Raw genomic sequence first — 14594 nt, 5'->3', positions numbered from 1 at the left:
CAAAACAGCATCACTTTAAATTTTGTTTTAACTGTGGACCTCAGATTCTACCTTTAAGGTGGATTTAGAAGGAGAACCTGGGCTTCCTAGTTTAAACACCATTAAAAATGATGCTGTTTGTGTAACTGAACTTGGAAAGTCCAGTCAAAAACCAAGGATGATGAATACACACACATATTTCTGACAGTTTGGGGATGGGTTCCAGCATCACAGCAGCCGTGATGGTGGTGAGAGTGCAAAACTCAGATTTTTTGCACCCAGGCTCCGATTGCTCATAACTCACATCCCCCCCCAGAGTGGAGGGCAGAAAGAAGACTGCTGTGGCAGGGAGCCCAGCTGGTGGAGATGGGGGAGAGAGTCTGCAGCCCCTGGCCTCGGGAAGGAGGCTAGCTTTTATAAGCACTGATGCTTTAGAGTGCCTTGGGGCTCCGGGAGAGGCGTGGCCTTTAGAACCCCCATAAAAATCTATACCTACGTCCCTGGTAGTAACACTCAAGAACAGTGGTCCCCATCCAATATTTTGTATTGTCTTACACTGCTTCTGTTGAACTACTACTATCTACACACATCTCAAAATTTCATCCTGGAATTATATATAATGGACAAAAACCCCACAAGTATAGTGTACTATATCCTCCGGTATAAATTCTCAGCATACGCAAAAGCAAAAGCATCCTTGTGTTTTAATTTAGAGGTAGAGCAGGACGTGGGATGGGGAGTTATTTTGATGTGCATTTGATCTTGACCTTTTAATCTGACGTGTTTCATTTTAATTTCTTAATTATATGCTGTGTTGTGTTCTTTAGATTATTTAGTATTTTGTTTTTGTTTATATATGTTATTTATAGTCTGCCTTTCTCTCCGAGACTCAAGGCATGTGAATCAGTCTAAGTTAATACAATATATTGGATGGGGCATCTAACAAGCAATGTAATAGGATTGTTGTTATTTTGTTGCCTTTTTGAAAGCTGACTTGAATATAGTTTCTCTAGAGGTATGGGACAAAAAGTCTTAGGAAAAATAGTTTAATTCATAGTGAAAAAATTAACCTGTTATTTTCTCTGCAGTTTTGCACTCCTGTTGCTTCTGCTTGGCTGGTTAAAGATGGCAAGGTAATTCCAATTAGTCTCTTTGATGATACAAGTTACACCTTGAATAATGATATCTTAGAAGATGAAGATCTTGTGGAAGCTGCCCGAGGAGCTACAGAGTCCAGTGTCTATTTAGGTATGTTGTCATGGCTGTTTTCTTTCCCAACCTCAGTAGCTTTTCTGGATTTTCTGTTTTCCAGTAGGTGGTTCCACCATCTTAATATCTAGGGGTCAGTGTAACAATGTATATTCCAGAAGAATTAGACTATTCCAGCTCACAGCAATAGCTATCCAATTTAAATAAATCATTCCAACAATGAAAACAGATAGATTCCATGGTCTTATTTCTTTGCATTTCTTTGGAATTATTTAACAATCTGCCTAGATATTTGCTTTCCTGCATCATATTTAGTACATAGACCATTTTAAGTGTTCATTTTGCAGTAGTTTTAAAAGGTCATCAGAATGCTTTTGGAAATTCTAGATGTCACCGAAATAACATTGCAAAGTAAGGTAATCCTAATTTGGCTTTTGCTTTATTATGCAGGAATGTACAGGGGTCAGCTATATCTTCAGTCATCTGTCAGAGTTTCTGAAAAGTTTCCAACCAACTCTAAGGCTTTAGAGTCTAGAAAGGATAATGCTGTTATCCCGTTGCCTATGATCAAATGGAAACCGTTGATTCGTAAGTGACTGTTATTGTCATTAATGCAACTTTTTCAAATGGGAAGTTAACCATGTATCTTCTTTTTTATATTATAATTTTTTTTAATTTTCATTAATAACAAATAGAAATATCTATATATGATAATGTGACACTGGAATGAGAATAATAAGAACAGAAAGTGTATCTAAACTTGATTTCTGGAAACTTAAAAAGCCAACATAATTATATAAATGATATTCTATAAAAATATAAGATAGTAGGAAGATAAGAATTTAAAAACTATTACTTTATTATTATGTTTAATATCACAACTTCCAGTTCTTTAGCTCATCTAGCTAAAGAGCTCATTGAGCCTTATCTAGAGGCCTAGGACGTCGTAATGTATCAATGCAGTATTCTTGCAGATCCCAGCAGGGCTTCCTTCTGAATCTGACCAGTGTTGATTTTGTCAATTTCAAGATGTTTCAAGTGCCACCCTGGTGTTTTCAGAATGGCATCCAGGGTGCCGATTGCCACTGGGACGACCTCAGCTGGTTTGTGCCATAGTCACTGTATCTCAATGTTCAAATTGTGGTATTTAGTGACCTTCTCATGTTCTTTTTCAACGACCCTGCTGTCACCAGGTACCACAATGTTGATGATGTTCACTTTCTTGTCGTCCATCATTATGATGTTCCCAATTCTCTAAGCTAGGGCAATTCTGCCTTCCATTTTGTTGCATATACCACTCTAGCGGTTGTTATCAAATATTAAAACAGTTTTGAGTTTCTTGAAATGTTTTCTGGTAATACAGCTAGTTAGCTTAGTCTTGGCATCTGTAGCAAATATAATCTTTACAATTTTTTTATTTCTGCCTGTATCTTTCTCCAATTTTTTTCCACTTTTCTCCATGGCCACTGGATGTGTGTCAGACTCTTGAGCGTGGAAATAACAGAGACCGTAGGAAAGTCCAAAAACAGTTTATTCCAGGTGATCCGAAGAGTAACAATATACAGCAGGATCTGAGCTAAAGAGCTCAGATCCAGGACTTATATCTTATAATCCCCCCCCCCCCCGTTTCGCCCCACACCAAATGTCCATTACAGTTTCTACTACAAAGCTACAAAGGACGTGGGAACCTTTCACACCTCTTTGAGTATAGGCTGGCGCCAGAAGATTGCTAACAGGAGATTGCTAGGAAGGGAAGAGGGAAACAGGAAAACAATTGCAAATCACACACAGTAAGACATCAAGATACTGACAGGCATGGTCCTGACATTCCGCTCCCCTTAAGACCTCCCCCCCATTTTGGCCGATCGGGGTAAGCCCGGTGAAATGCCTTCACCAAGCGAGGGGCTTGGACATGTACGGAATTGACCCATTCATTGTCCCCAGCCGGGAAATGGGTCCAAGCATATCTGAATTATTAATCCTCCACCTATCTTCTAATTGAAGCAGTTCCATGTATGTAAAAACATTTTGGGGAAGTCTACCTCAGTTGGTCTTTTTAGTTCTATCTTTTTAAAAATCCATTATCCCATTCATGTCTCCTAAAATCATTATCTGCTCTTACTAAAAATCCAAAATCTTGTAAAAGCTTTCTGAATTTTTCTTCAAAATCTAATTTCCCAAAGTCCCCAGGAACCCCTCTGAATCTAAATAATTGCTTCTGTCTCTTACTTCCAGGACTTCGTTTGTTCTGCTTTTTCCATCCACTAATCTTGTCCTTCCAAATGGAATTCGATTCCTTTCTGTTTTTCTTTAATTCTCACTATTTTGTGGGTGTTCTCTTTTTTTTTTATATTTCTATCAAGCCTGAAGAAATTGTATCTTGTATTTCTTTTTAAGATGTTTCTTCTGATTTCTTAATTAGATTTTATACTCTCATCCATTTTCTTCTGATTATTTATTTAGATCTGGCACTGATTGTAGTTGTGTATGTAATTGCTGCCACAATATTTCTGATAATTTGTCTATGCTTTTTACAACATCTTGCTGTTCTTCATCTGCTTTTTAAAAGGGTTTTGGTGAATTCCTGCTGCCATAATCTTTAATCCCTTATTTCTTCTTCTTGGAATGATTTTGTATAATCACTACTTACTACCTCCTGTCAAATATAAAATTCAAAAATATTTGGCGCTATTTAAGCAAGTGATACTATTTTATTGAATAGCCATCATAACAATAACTACTATTCAACATATACTGTTTTAAGATCAAATATAGAGCACTTAAACCAATAGTTTAGAATCAAAACAACTCATATATATCAAGTTAACCCAAATTAACTTTTAATTATCAAATATCAATAAAAATCTAATTAATAAAAGGTCATAAAAAGAAAAAACAAAAGGAAACTTGATTAGCATAAATCAAAAGGGAGAGAAATATATGACTAACATAGTAGTATATTAAATTAGTATTAAATAATATTTAATTTTGTTATATATTTTGTTATATATTTTGTTATATATTTGGTTATAAAATGCAAAATACTGTATATTTCAAACAAATCAACTGAGTCCCCCCCAAATATGCTAAAAAACAATTAAATCTCCAAGTCTCTCAGCAAACTTGAAGAAAAAAGAAGTCTGTGTCTCCTTCTGTTGCTCAGTTCATTTGTTAAAAGGGAAATGTGCTGAAAATCCACCAGATGGCGCCACCTTCTTTCTTCCCTCTTCATATACGTAACTTAAAATTGTTCCCAACTTGCAGGCTTTTCTCCTACTGAGCTGGAGGAATTCTTCTGAGTAATTCCCACCATTCACTGAGAGGCAGGAACCAAATCTTTTGTTTCCTGCTTCTTGTGAGGGTTACCCAGAATACCTCAGTCCTTTTCCTGCCTTAGAGGAGAGCAGTAGCTAGGACTTTTTTGTGTAAATCTTTTCTTTAGCCTTCATTCCTACTTTTGCTCAACGCTTGGGTTCTTTCCTTCATCGCCTCTTGCTTCGTGACTATACTTGCTATATTTTCCTTTCTGTTTCTCCTTTCCTGTTTCATTATCTGTGAGTGGAAGAAGGCTCAGCCCTTGTTCGTTTGTTCTGCCACCTCTCCAGAATCACTTTCTGCAACAGCCATTTGCCTCTGTGATTATGGATGGTGAAGTCAGAGAAGTTACCTTGCTCGTAGAAGATGATGAGGAATTGCTCAATGCGCTTCACTAGCCTTGGTGAATCAAGGGGAGCTGCCATTTTCTAGCATTGTGAAGCGCACCAAAATCTTGAAAGAAGGCAGGATGGCTAATGTAGAGCCTGAATCGGCACAGTGGGTGCCCCCTCTTTCCAAAGATGCCACAAGCTGGGGAGACTCCAGCCAGACTCCTCCAGACTCCTGGAAAGAGACCCCTGTTGCCATTGGTCACCACAGACTTGGCCAATTTTATTAAGTCCACTATGTGGGAGAAATGTTCTGTTTTATTGAAAAAGGCCACTCCCATTCTTACAAAGGCCATCAGGGCTGAGACTCATGGCCTGTCTGACTCCAGGGGACACTCCAATAAGGATGGGGAGCTTCTACCTGGCTCACCAAGGCAGCCAAGAAGCAGGTCTGCATCAGTCCCATCAGGGGATTTGTGGATTCCTCAGATAGTGAGGACTATCTGGAAGGAGGGAGAATTTCTATCAGAAGACGAGCCTGATGAGGAAGACCCACCAGATTCCTTAATGGGGAAGATTATTAGTATTTGCTTTCCAGGTCTTTAACTGCCCTAGATCTCAAAAAGTCTCAAGGGTGAGACCAGACAGCTAAACTTGATTTAAGATCCGCACACATGAGCAAAGAGGAAATTTTTTCCTGATGTCAACCCTACTAAGAACGTTGTTCCTTTCCCCCCACCTTTGAGACATTATTCAAGCATTCTTGAATGAGCTAAACCTATGGCCAACAAGCAGTTTTCTGGTCTGACCAAAAAGTGTTATGGCTTGCCTCCCAAGGCTTCTGAAGTCTTGCCGATGGTGTCAATGGTAGATGCCCCAGTCATTCCTCTGATACTATACAGTTCCTTTAAATTTCCTTTCTGTGATTGACCAGAGAACATAATTTGTGAATGCCTAATAACACAGAAATCCCTATTGGCCACTCTCCTGCTTTCCTGCCCCACATTCCTCAGCTCTTAGCCAGCGAGGCGGAGTGCCCATCCCCTGATGTGGGGTGGGGGTTCTACCTCCCAGCACTGCGTCTTGTTTAATTTTGGATTGTCTCAGCCTAGGTTTTTGAAGTACAAGTTGGTCAGAAGTGGTTTACCATTGCCTTTTTCTGTGCAGTTCTAACCAGGGTTAGCTGTAGTCTGCTGCTGTTTAGAAAAGATCTTCTTCCAGTGTCACCTTCTTCCAGTGTCACCTGCCTTTCAAAGATTTGTCTACACCCATCACCATTGGAACGATCAATTCTCTTCTGCTGAAGTAGCTATTGATTCATGAAGGGGCTGCCTGATCGTAGGCTGGGTGTCTCAGCTGCTACTATTCCACCTTGAGTAATTCTGTTTAGCCAGTTGACAGAATATAGTATATAGAATATAGAATATATACTAGAGTATATAGTATATAGAGTATAGAGTATATATAGAGTATATAGTATATAGAATATAGAATATAGTATATAGATGTACGTAAAATAACAAATATAGTATATAGAAATGATTATTAAAAGTAATTTCCATCTTTGAATACAAGAATCTCATAGGTTGAAGAAAATATTGTTTAACAGACGTGAGTCAATAGGAGCTGTATGCCGGAAAAGTATAGTAAATAATGAAACCTAAGGATGAATGGAGGGAAGTCACCTCCTATTTATATATGTTCTTAACTTTTTTCTTTTTAATATATATTTTTCTTTTTTCTTCTTCTTAATATATCCATTTTCGTTTATTTGTTTGTTTCACGTTTTCTCCATTTTTTGTCTCTCCAAGTCCTTTCTATATGGTAGCAAAATTCAGAAAATAGATTTCCTTTGTTTAGACTGGCATGTAGTATTTGTCCTCTCTTCTACTGTGCTTTTTTCTTTTATTATACTAAATGTCTATGCAAGGTATAAAATGTATTATACACACCTTGTAAAATCCTTTTTTTCATTTTATTGCACAAAATTAATAAATATATTATTGAGAAAAAAAGATACTCTGGAAAGTTGGTACTGCTAACATAAACATTCCTCCCCTGACAGGCATCCTCAAGTTTCCCCCAGATTCTCCCTTTAAATCACCGCCCTTTCTGAGTGGATTTAAAGGGGGAATCAGGGCTTACAGAGCTAGTTTACTGTTTTTCTTTGGAAATAAAATGATTCAAAACATTTAACCATACTGATGCCTTTCAATTAATGTATGAATTTTATTGGTATCTAATTTTTATTTTAAGGGATTTACCTGTAGCTGCTGCATTTCCCACCCTCCAACTTATACCACTTGAGTCAATAAGTTTTCCCAGTTTTTTGTGGTAAAATTAGGTTCCTTGACTTACATGCGGGTCGACTTACACACGAGTATATCACGTTATATATGTTCACTGCTCTGAGTCTGGCCTTGGTTGGGAAGAGTGGGATATAAATTAATTAAATAAATAAATAGCCTGCATTATGCATGGATATGGCCTTTAGCATATTAGTATTGAAAAGCAGGAAACCTCCAGGCATGTGTAGGGGTTACTTTTTTCCCTTCTATTATTCTCCCAACACTATTTTCCCTTTCTGTTCTCCTGACAGCCCCAGTTTCCTCATCTCCTTCCCATCCACTAGCCAGCCTACCTTTTGTTTGCCTCCCCATCTTCAGTTGTATTTATTATTTGCTATATTTATACACCACCTTTCTCTGCAATAGGGACCAAAGCAGCTTTCAACATCATTCTGCCCTCTTCCATTTTATTCTCACAACTACCTTGCAACATAGACTAGGCCAGGGGTAGGGAACCTGCGGCTCTCCAGATGTTCAGGAACTACAATTCCCATCAGCCCCTACCAGCATGGCCAATTGGCCATGCTGACAGAGGCTGATGGGAATTGTAGTTCCTGAACATCTGGAGAGCCGCAGGTTCCCTACCCCTGGACTAGGCTAAAGAATGATGACTGACCCAATAAGCTTCCACAGCAGAGGATTCTAAACTGGATCTCCCAAATCCAAGTCTGTGACCTCAACAACTACAGAACATTGCCTTTGTTAAGACTTGTGAAGTTTATTAATGCATAGCTTTAACTTCCCCTTTACGATTATTTTGTTTTTCCTATCTAGATTCTCCTTCCCGGACTCCTGTGTTGGTGGGATCTGATGAATTTGATAAGTGTCTCAGCAATGATAAGTTTTCTCATGAAGAGTACAGTAATGGTGCCCTTTCAGTCCTGCAGTATCCATATGGTATGAATAAACTGCACTTCCGGTGTCAGCCATTACTTTATTGCAACTTGGAATGTGCTATCAGAAGCTAGGATTTTTCACTTATACAAATATACTTTAGATCTGTGGAATTCTGATTTTTATTGTGTAAGTCAACTGAAAGCTGAGCACTGTAAGAATGTGCTTGCTTACAGAGAGCCTACATAATTAATTGTCTCAATTAGACCCACGAGTAACCAAATAAACTGCAGTGTCTTTTCCACCAGGAGCCATGGCCAGGATCCAGGCAAGTTCCTGCCGAGTGAGTTCTGTGTGCTCTCAGGGCGATCCTGAGGCAGTCCTCAGTCCCCAGGGGCAACAAGGAAAAGCTTTCCAAATTGACTCATAATTAGGTCTGAAAGGGGAGGGAAGCAGTTTTGACCGTGTGTGTAAAGCTGGAAAAAGTTATTTGAATGTGGCCTGAGACTTTCTCTGTTTAACAGCTTTAAAAAGACAAACTTCTTTAGCTGTTAGTAGATAATAATATTCTTTTTTTTTTCAAACAAAGATAATGGTTACTATTTACCCTACTACAAGAGGGAGAGGAACAAACGAAGCACTCAGATTACTGTCAGATTTTTTGACAACATGAACTACAAGAACACCCGAAAAAAAGACCCAGTTCTTCTTCTGCACTGGTGGAAGGAAATTGTTAGTACCATCATATTGTGCATTGTAGTCACAACTTGTATTGTGTACCGACTTTTCCATCTGCGTGTTCACAATCGAGTAAGTATGTTGCTCTACAGAATATGAAGTCTTAAGTATGTCATTCTAGGGCTGCTCATTTTCTTTTGGGGGGCATCCCTGTGACAATAATTCTAAGAACACTTTCCTGGGAACAAGTCCTATTGAATAGAAGTGAGTAGGCCTTAATTCTTGTGCAAGATTTTCATTAATTTTTCAGTTTTCACTATAGAATTAGTTGAAAAAACTTATGCATTTTGAGTCAGTTTTATATACAGTAAGTCTAGGCTTACAAATGTATCAGTGGTAAAGAAGGTAGCTTGAGAGGGTATTTGGGAAGGTGTGCGAATGGTAGGAGGCACAGATGGTAGGGGGAAGCTCCAGGCTGTTTGGATGAAGAAAGGTGGTGGTACCACCCCATCCCTGTTTTAAATCTTTTTTGCTGCCCGCTGCAAGGGGACAAAGGAAGCGAGGAGGAGGGAGGGGCCAGAGAAGAAGCATGGTGCCGCCCACCTTCACCCTGTGCCATCCCAGCAAGGAGAAGCACAAAAATGATGGCACTCAGGTTTTTTAGGTGAAGCCTGGCATTCCTGTGCCCATGGTCTTCCTTGCTGGCTGCACCCTGCTCAGGTTGGCATAGGGGGAAGCTGGACCTTGCTGTTCTCCCTCTGACCAGTTGTATGGCTTCAAGATTGGTGGAACATATTTGAGTGTTATTCTGGCAAGGAGGAGTGCAGTGGTGCTTGGCTTTGCACTGCTAGCAAAGACTGCTCCTCCTTGAAGAGAAGAAGAGCTTGGAGTTATAGCCTGCCTTTCTCTCCTGTAAGGAGTTTCAAAGCAGCTTGCAAACTCTTTCCCTTCCTCTCCCCATAACAAACACCTTGTGGGGTAGGTGGGGCTGGAAGAGTTCTGAGAATAGGGACTGGCTCAAGGGCACCCAGTGGGCTTCAAGTCATAAACAAATCCAGTTCACAAGATAAGAGTCTGCCGCTCATGTAAAGGTGTACAGAATCAAACTGGTTCTCCAGATTAGAGCCCGCCGCTCTTAACCTCTACACCACGCTGAATGTCCTGTACTGCACCTTGGTCAGTGAGCAACTTTGTCCTGTGCCAGCCCAGGCATAAGTGCAGCCAGTATCTCCACCAGCCCACTCCCTTTAGGTGAGAGTTCAGACCCTCTTTTAGGTGCCCCCCCCCCCCCCCCCCGCATCTGTACCTGCTGATGTTTAGGTGCTTCTTGAAGATTTTGGTTTCAGGTAAAGAAATATACCCCATTCTTTTCTCATGGCCTAAACTGTTTTGTTAAACTTTAGCCTTTTCTAATGATAAAATTATTGCCTGAGAAATTGTGGTTCCAGGTATATTGTGATTTCCATGCCAAATCCAGATGAATGGAGCCACGTCTCCCTCTCTCGGTGGCATGCTGTGACTTCTTACAGTTATATTAAATGTTAATATTTGTGGGGAATCTCTTGCTCTGTCAATCCAGGGAAGTTCAGCTCCTCTAGCTGTAAAAAGGGGGAAAGACCAGCCAACGCTTTTTTTCACCTGAAGCAACAGGCTCTCATGTCATGCATTTCTGCTTTGACAATGTATCGTTTCTAAAAACAGTTGATCCCTCTGTGTCTCACCTTATGGTCCACATGTATCTCCATCCTTGTGGTCTACATATACAATATTGCTTGGAAGAGTCGTCATAGTGTAAAATATAATTGTAACATATAGAGAAATCCAGTAAGCTTTCTGTCTTCTATAATTCTTAATGTAATTGGTCACAGTGTTAGCTAGTTGTGAATGATTTGTTCTTGTCTATAGCAGCGAAAGGAGTCTGAAACACAGTGTCAGACTGATAATAAATATGAGCCTGTTGCTGGACAAACCAAAAATAACAAGTGGTCTGATTTCAACAATTCAGGATATGTGTCAAGGTAAGATTTGTTGTGTTTCATCAAAATGTATGTAGTGACGTACACCCCATGGAGCCCTAGCTGTTGAGAGTCAGAGGATGACTGTTGAGTAAGATTTAGTTCTCATAAAATGTAATCATGATCAGATTTTAGACTTGGAACAGGCTTTGTAGCACAACTCTCTCCAAAAGGAGTTCCTTGTACAATCAGCAGTCTATCTCCCAAACTCACAGCATCTTTAAAAAAAACATTGTTTTATTAAGCAAGTGCTATAATTGTAGCTGAAAATCCCTTATTTATGCTTGATTAAGTGTTCTGATTCTGACTGTAGTATCAGAAGGTAATGTTAATTTTCCCAGTTAGAAATGAACCGTCATACCTAGAAAGGGCCCTTTCCATTAAAGAGGATTAACATGTTTCATGCAGTTATTTTTCTAGCAAAAATGATTTTGTACCACGTTACTACCAGCCACTAACTGAAAGCAGCTGAGAGAGGATGGGGCGGGGGTGGGGGGTGGGTATATGGAAAGAGCCATTTTTTTTAATGATTCATGTCATCACCAGTGATGCTGGGAAGAAAAGTCATGTGTTTCTGGAGGAAAATTTTAACAGATCCAACTGTTGGACTTTGGCACAAAGTCCTGGGTTGATACTGTCTGTGTGGACTCAGCCAGCCTTGACAGCTGCAGGAAAAGCATCCTTTTGTGCTTTCCTCTCTAGGCCTTGAGGCCACTGACAACATGACCTCCATTTGCTACATTGGCCTCTCCTGTAAGTTAGATCCATCCAGTGCATCATCGCTCCTGTTGCCATCTTCGTTGCAGGTGACCACAGCACTCAGGTGGCTCCTAAATGGTGCACAAATCCTCTCTGAGTTTGACCTTTCGCCACCTCGAGCAACATCCGTTGTTCTTGCTTCTGTTGCAGGGCAGGTGCTTTCTGTCTGTTTATGGGGAATGCTTTTCTCCAGATCTGCTCAAGATACCTGTCTGTGCTAACCCTAACCCTCCTATCCCCTTTGTAACTGAGCTCAGTGAGGGATAGTGGTGGAAATTTCCACATGGATGCAAAGTCCCTCTGTAGGTGAAGGTGCAAAGTCCCTCTGTAGGAATGCACAGATTACCACTCAGGGAACACCAATTACATGGAAACAACTGAACTTTCTTTACAAAAACAAAAAATACTTGTGGGCCATCTTGAAAGGAAAGATATAATCTAAGCAGAAAGTGACATCTTTAAAAGAAGGGCAAAGAAAGTAATTCAGTTTAAGGTTAAGATGGTGTTTAATGTTTTTAAAACTGCTTAATAAAATACTTTTTCTTGGGGTTTTTTCCAAGAGTCTCTTGGGCATTGATAGTTTTCACTTCTGACCACTATTTGAAAGGATATTTTCCTTGTAAAACAAAATCATTATATATTATGTGTTTAACTTTTTTTTAATTGGCAAGGGTTGAAACAAATTGGCAGAAACAAAGTAATTGTGTTGGTATAAGAAAATAATTATTGTACCAGAAAATTTCAAGAAATGTGCAATGATTTAATCTTGTAATCAAGAACAAGAGGAAAAAATTTAGACCCAGCCATCCAAGGATGCCTCAGACAAATTTACAAATTAATTGATAGCACAAACCATAGGTGTGGGCCAGACATTAGGAGCAAAAACTACCAGACTACATCCTCTCAGCCCAGAAAACCCATAATAGCCAGTTGATTCCAACCACAGATGCCGGCTTTTTAGCTTAGAGAAGTGATGTCTTAAGGGAGTCTGGTCAGGGTTCAATCATAAAATGGTTTGTGGAGTAGAGAATACTTGTGGAGAGAATTTGCTCTCTCATAATGATTGAACTTGTAACCAGTGAAGCTTATGGAAAGTATATTTAGGGCAGAGTACTTCTATATTCTTCTAAAAATTAATACTCTCGGGTTGTATGCTGGGCAGTAGTTATGTTGATTTTAAAATGGGATTCAGCAAATTCATCGAAGATAGAGCCTTGAATGGTTCTGAAATAAATGAAGCTACATGTTCAGAGAAAATAACTCTTAGAATATGAGTGTTTGGGGACAGTTAACATCACTGCAAGCTTTCTGGATGCATCTAGGTAGCTATTGTATGGAACAAAGTGCTGGGCGAGGTTGGGCAGTCATTCTGATCTAGTGTTACTGCTCTTTTAAGACAATGTGGGCTGTGTGCATTTAAACAAGCTGTTGTGGGTGCACGTAAGCAAAGAAACTTTGTAATATTTTAAATGCTAACTATCAAGTTTTGATTCTCTCTGTCTCCCCACCCATACCAGATATTTAACAGATTTTGAGCCGATCCAGTGTCTAGGTCATGGAGGATTTGGGGTAGTTTTTGAAGCTAGAAACAAAGTAGATGATTGCAACTATGCTATCAAAAGAATACATCTACCAAATAGGTATGTAAAGGTCTTTCTAAATTTGAACAAGGGACTTCAGTATTGTTGGACAAAACCTAGTTAATATATGTCAATGTTATTGTGGTATGCTGTGTGTATTTATTGTGTTGATAAGCTGCTTTATATGTAAAGTAGCATTTTTGAAATCACAACACAGAATCTAACAACCAAAGAAATGTTAATTTTGTGGAATACCGTATATACTTGTGTATAAGTTGACTTTTTCAGCACATTTTTAATGCTGAAAAAGCCTCCCTCGACTTATATTCGGGTCTTATACTCAACATATACAGTAACTGTATGTAGCTAAGCTCTGTTTGTGTAACCCTGGGTCCATTAGGGGGAGCTAAAGAGTTCAGATTTTCCATACAAGTAAGGAAGGAAAGGCTCCATTTCCTCAGAATTGTTAACAGGCCTATATTTCAGGTATGAGAATGTTTGTATTAATTGTTGAGAAGGGGATATTGTGTTTATATTGATTGACTCCTCTCGCGCTGAGGATACCCCTCAGGAAGGGGGGGGGCTCCTTGTAGTGGATGATTCGATCATTAGGAATATAGAGAGTTGGGTTTGTGAGAGGTGTGATGACCGCATGGTGACTTGCCTGCCTGGTGCGAAGGTTGTGGATGTCACGCTTCGTCTAGATAGGCTGTTAGACAGTGCTGGGGTGGAATCAGCAGTTGTGGTCCACATTGGTACCAATGACATTGGGAAACGTAGCCGGGAGGTTCTGGAAGCTAAATTTAGGCTGGCTAGGAAACAGGTTAAAATCCAGGTGGACCCTAAAGGTGGCATTCTCTGAAATGCTACCTGTTGACATTCCACGCCAAGAGGGCCGAGCTAGGCAAGTGCTGGGAGATACAGGGTCTCAATGCGTGTGGATGAGGAAAGGTGTAAGGTGTAAAGAGCCAGAGGGTTTCAGATTTGTCCCAGGGAACTGGGAACCTTTGGGACAAAGCGCAGGCCCTTCATCTTAACCAAAGAGGAACCAGGCTGCTGAGTGCTCAAGCATTGTAGGGCAAAAAGGTGGCAGAACAGCTGTTAAGAGCTGATTCTTAAGGGGAGAAAGCCACGACAGGTGGAGCTAGAGGAGTGACAGGTTACAGGAATACATGGGAGTCCTAAGCTGGGGATGCAGACAGAGAGGGAGGTTTTTCTAAATCAACCCACATACAAGCGAGGAGCATAGCAATGTGATGAGAGTGATCCAGTGTCTACAAAGGAAAGGCTGGAGAGGGCAAAACACATAAATCCCAGCTTAGGGACAGGAGACAGAGTATACAAAGTGTCTCACCTATGCTAATAGAAGAAGCCTTCGACCTAAAATGGGGGAGCCTGGGAGTACAGAGTTTGTTTTTGCAGGAGGAGGACATTGATATAGTGGGCAATTTACAGAGACATGGTGGAATGAGGGAGAACCAAAGTGGGATGCTGTTATCCCAGGTTACAGGCTCTACAGGAAGGATCACAGGACAGAGTACGTGTGGG

General features: G+C 40.1%; 1 protein-coding gene across 5 annotated transcripts in view; it reads left to right on the top strand.

The window, feature by feature from the left end:
- EIF2AK3 (eukaryotic translation initiation factor 2 alpha kinase 3) overlaps window positions 1-14594 on the top strand; it is a 72859-nt gene that overhangs the window by 31393 nt on the left and 26872 nt on the right. For 4 of the 5 annotated variants that reach the window (XM_048510294.1, XM_048510293.1, XM_048510292.1 and 1 more), the window contains exons 6-11: window positions 1068-1227; window positions 1639-1776; window positions 7955-8077; window positions 8604-8824; window positions 10598-10710; window positions 12984-13106. In XM_048510294.1, the coding sequence (XP_048366251.1) occupies window positions 1068-1227; window positions 1639-1776; window positions 7955-8077; window positions 8604-8824; window positions 10598-10710; window positions 12984-13106 (878 nt within the window). The remainder of the gene's footprint in view (window positions 1-1067; window positions 1228-1638; window positions 1777-7954; window positions 8078-8603; window positions 8825-10597; window positions 10711-12983; window positions 13107-14594) is intronic. The other variant, XM_048510295.1, reaches the window with a different exon arrangement.

Source organism: Sphaerodactylus townsendi, linkage group LG11 (assembly GCF_021028975.2).
Source record: "Sphaerodactylus townsendi isolate TG3544 linkage group LG11, MPM_Stown_v2.3, whole genome shotgun sequence".
NCBI lineage: Eukaryota > Metazoa > Chordata > Lepidosauria > Squamata > Sphaerodactylidae > Sphaerodactylus > Sphaerodactylus townsendi.
Note: the sequence above shows the minus strand (reverse complement) of the source record. Positions and strands in the feature narration are given on the sequence as shown.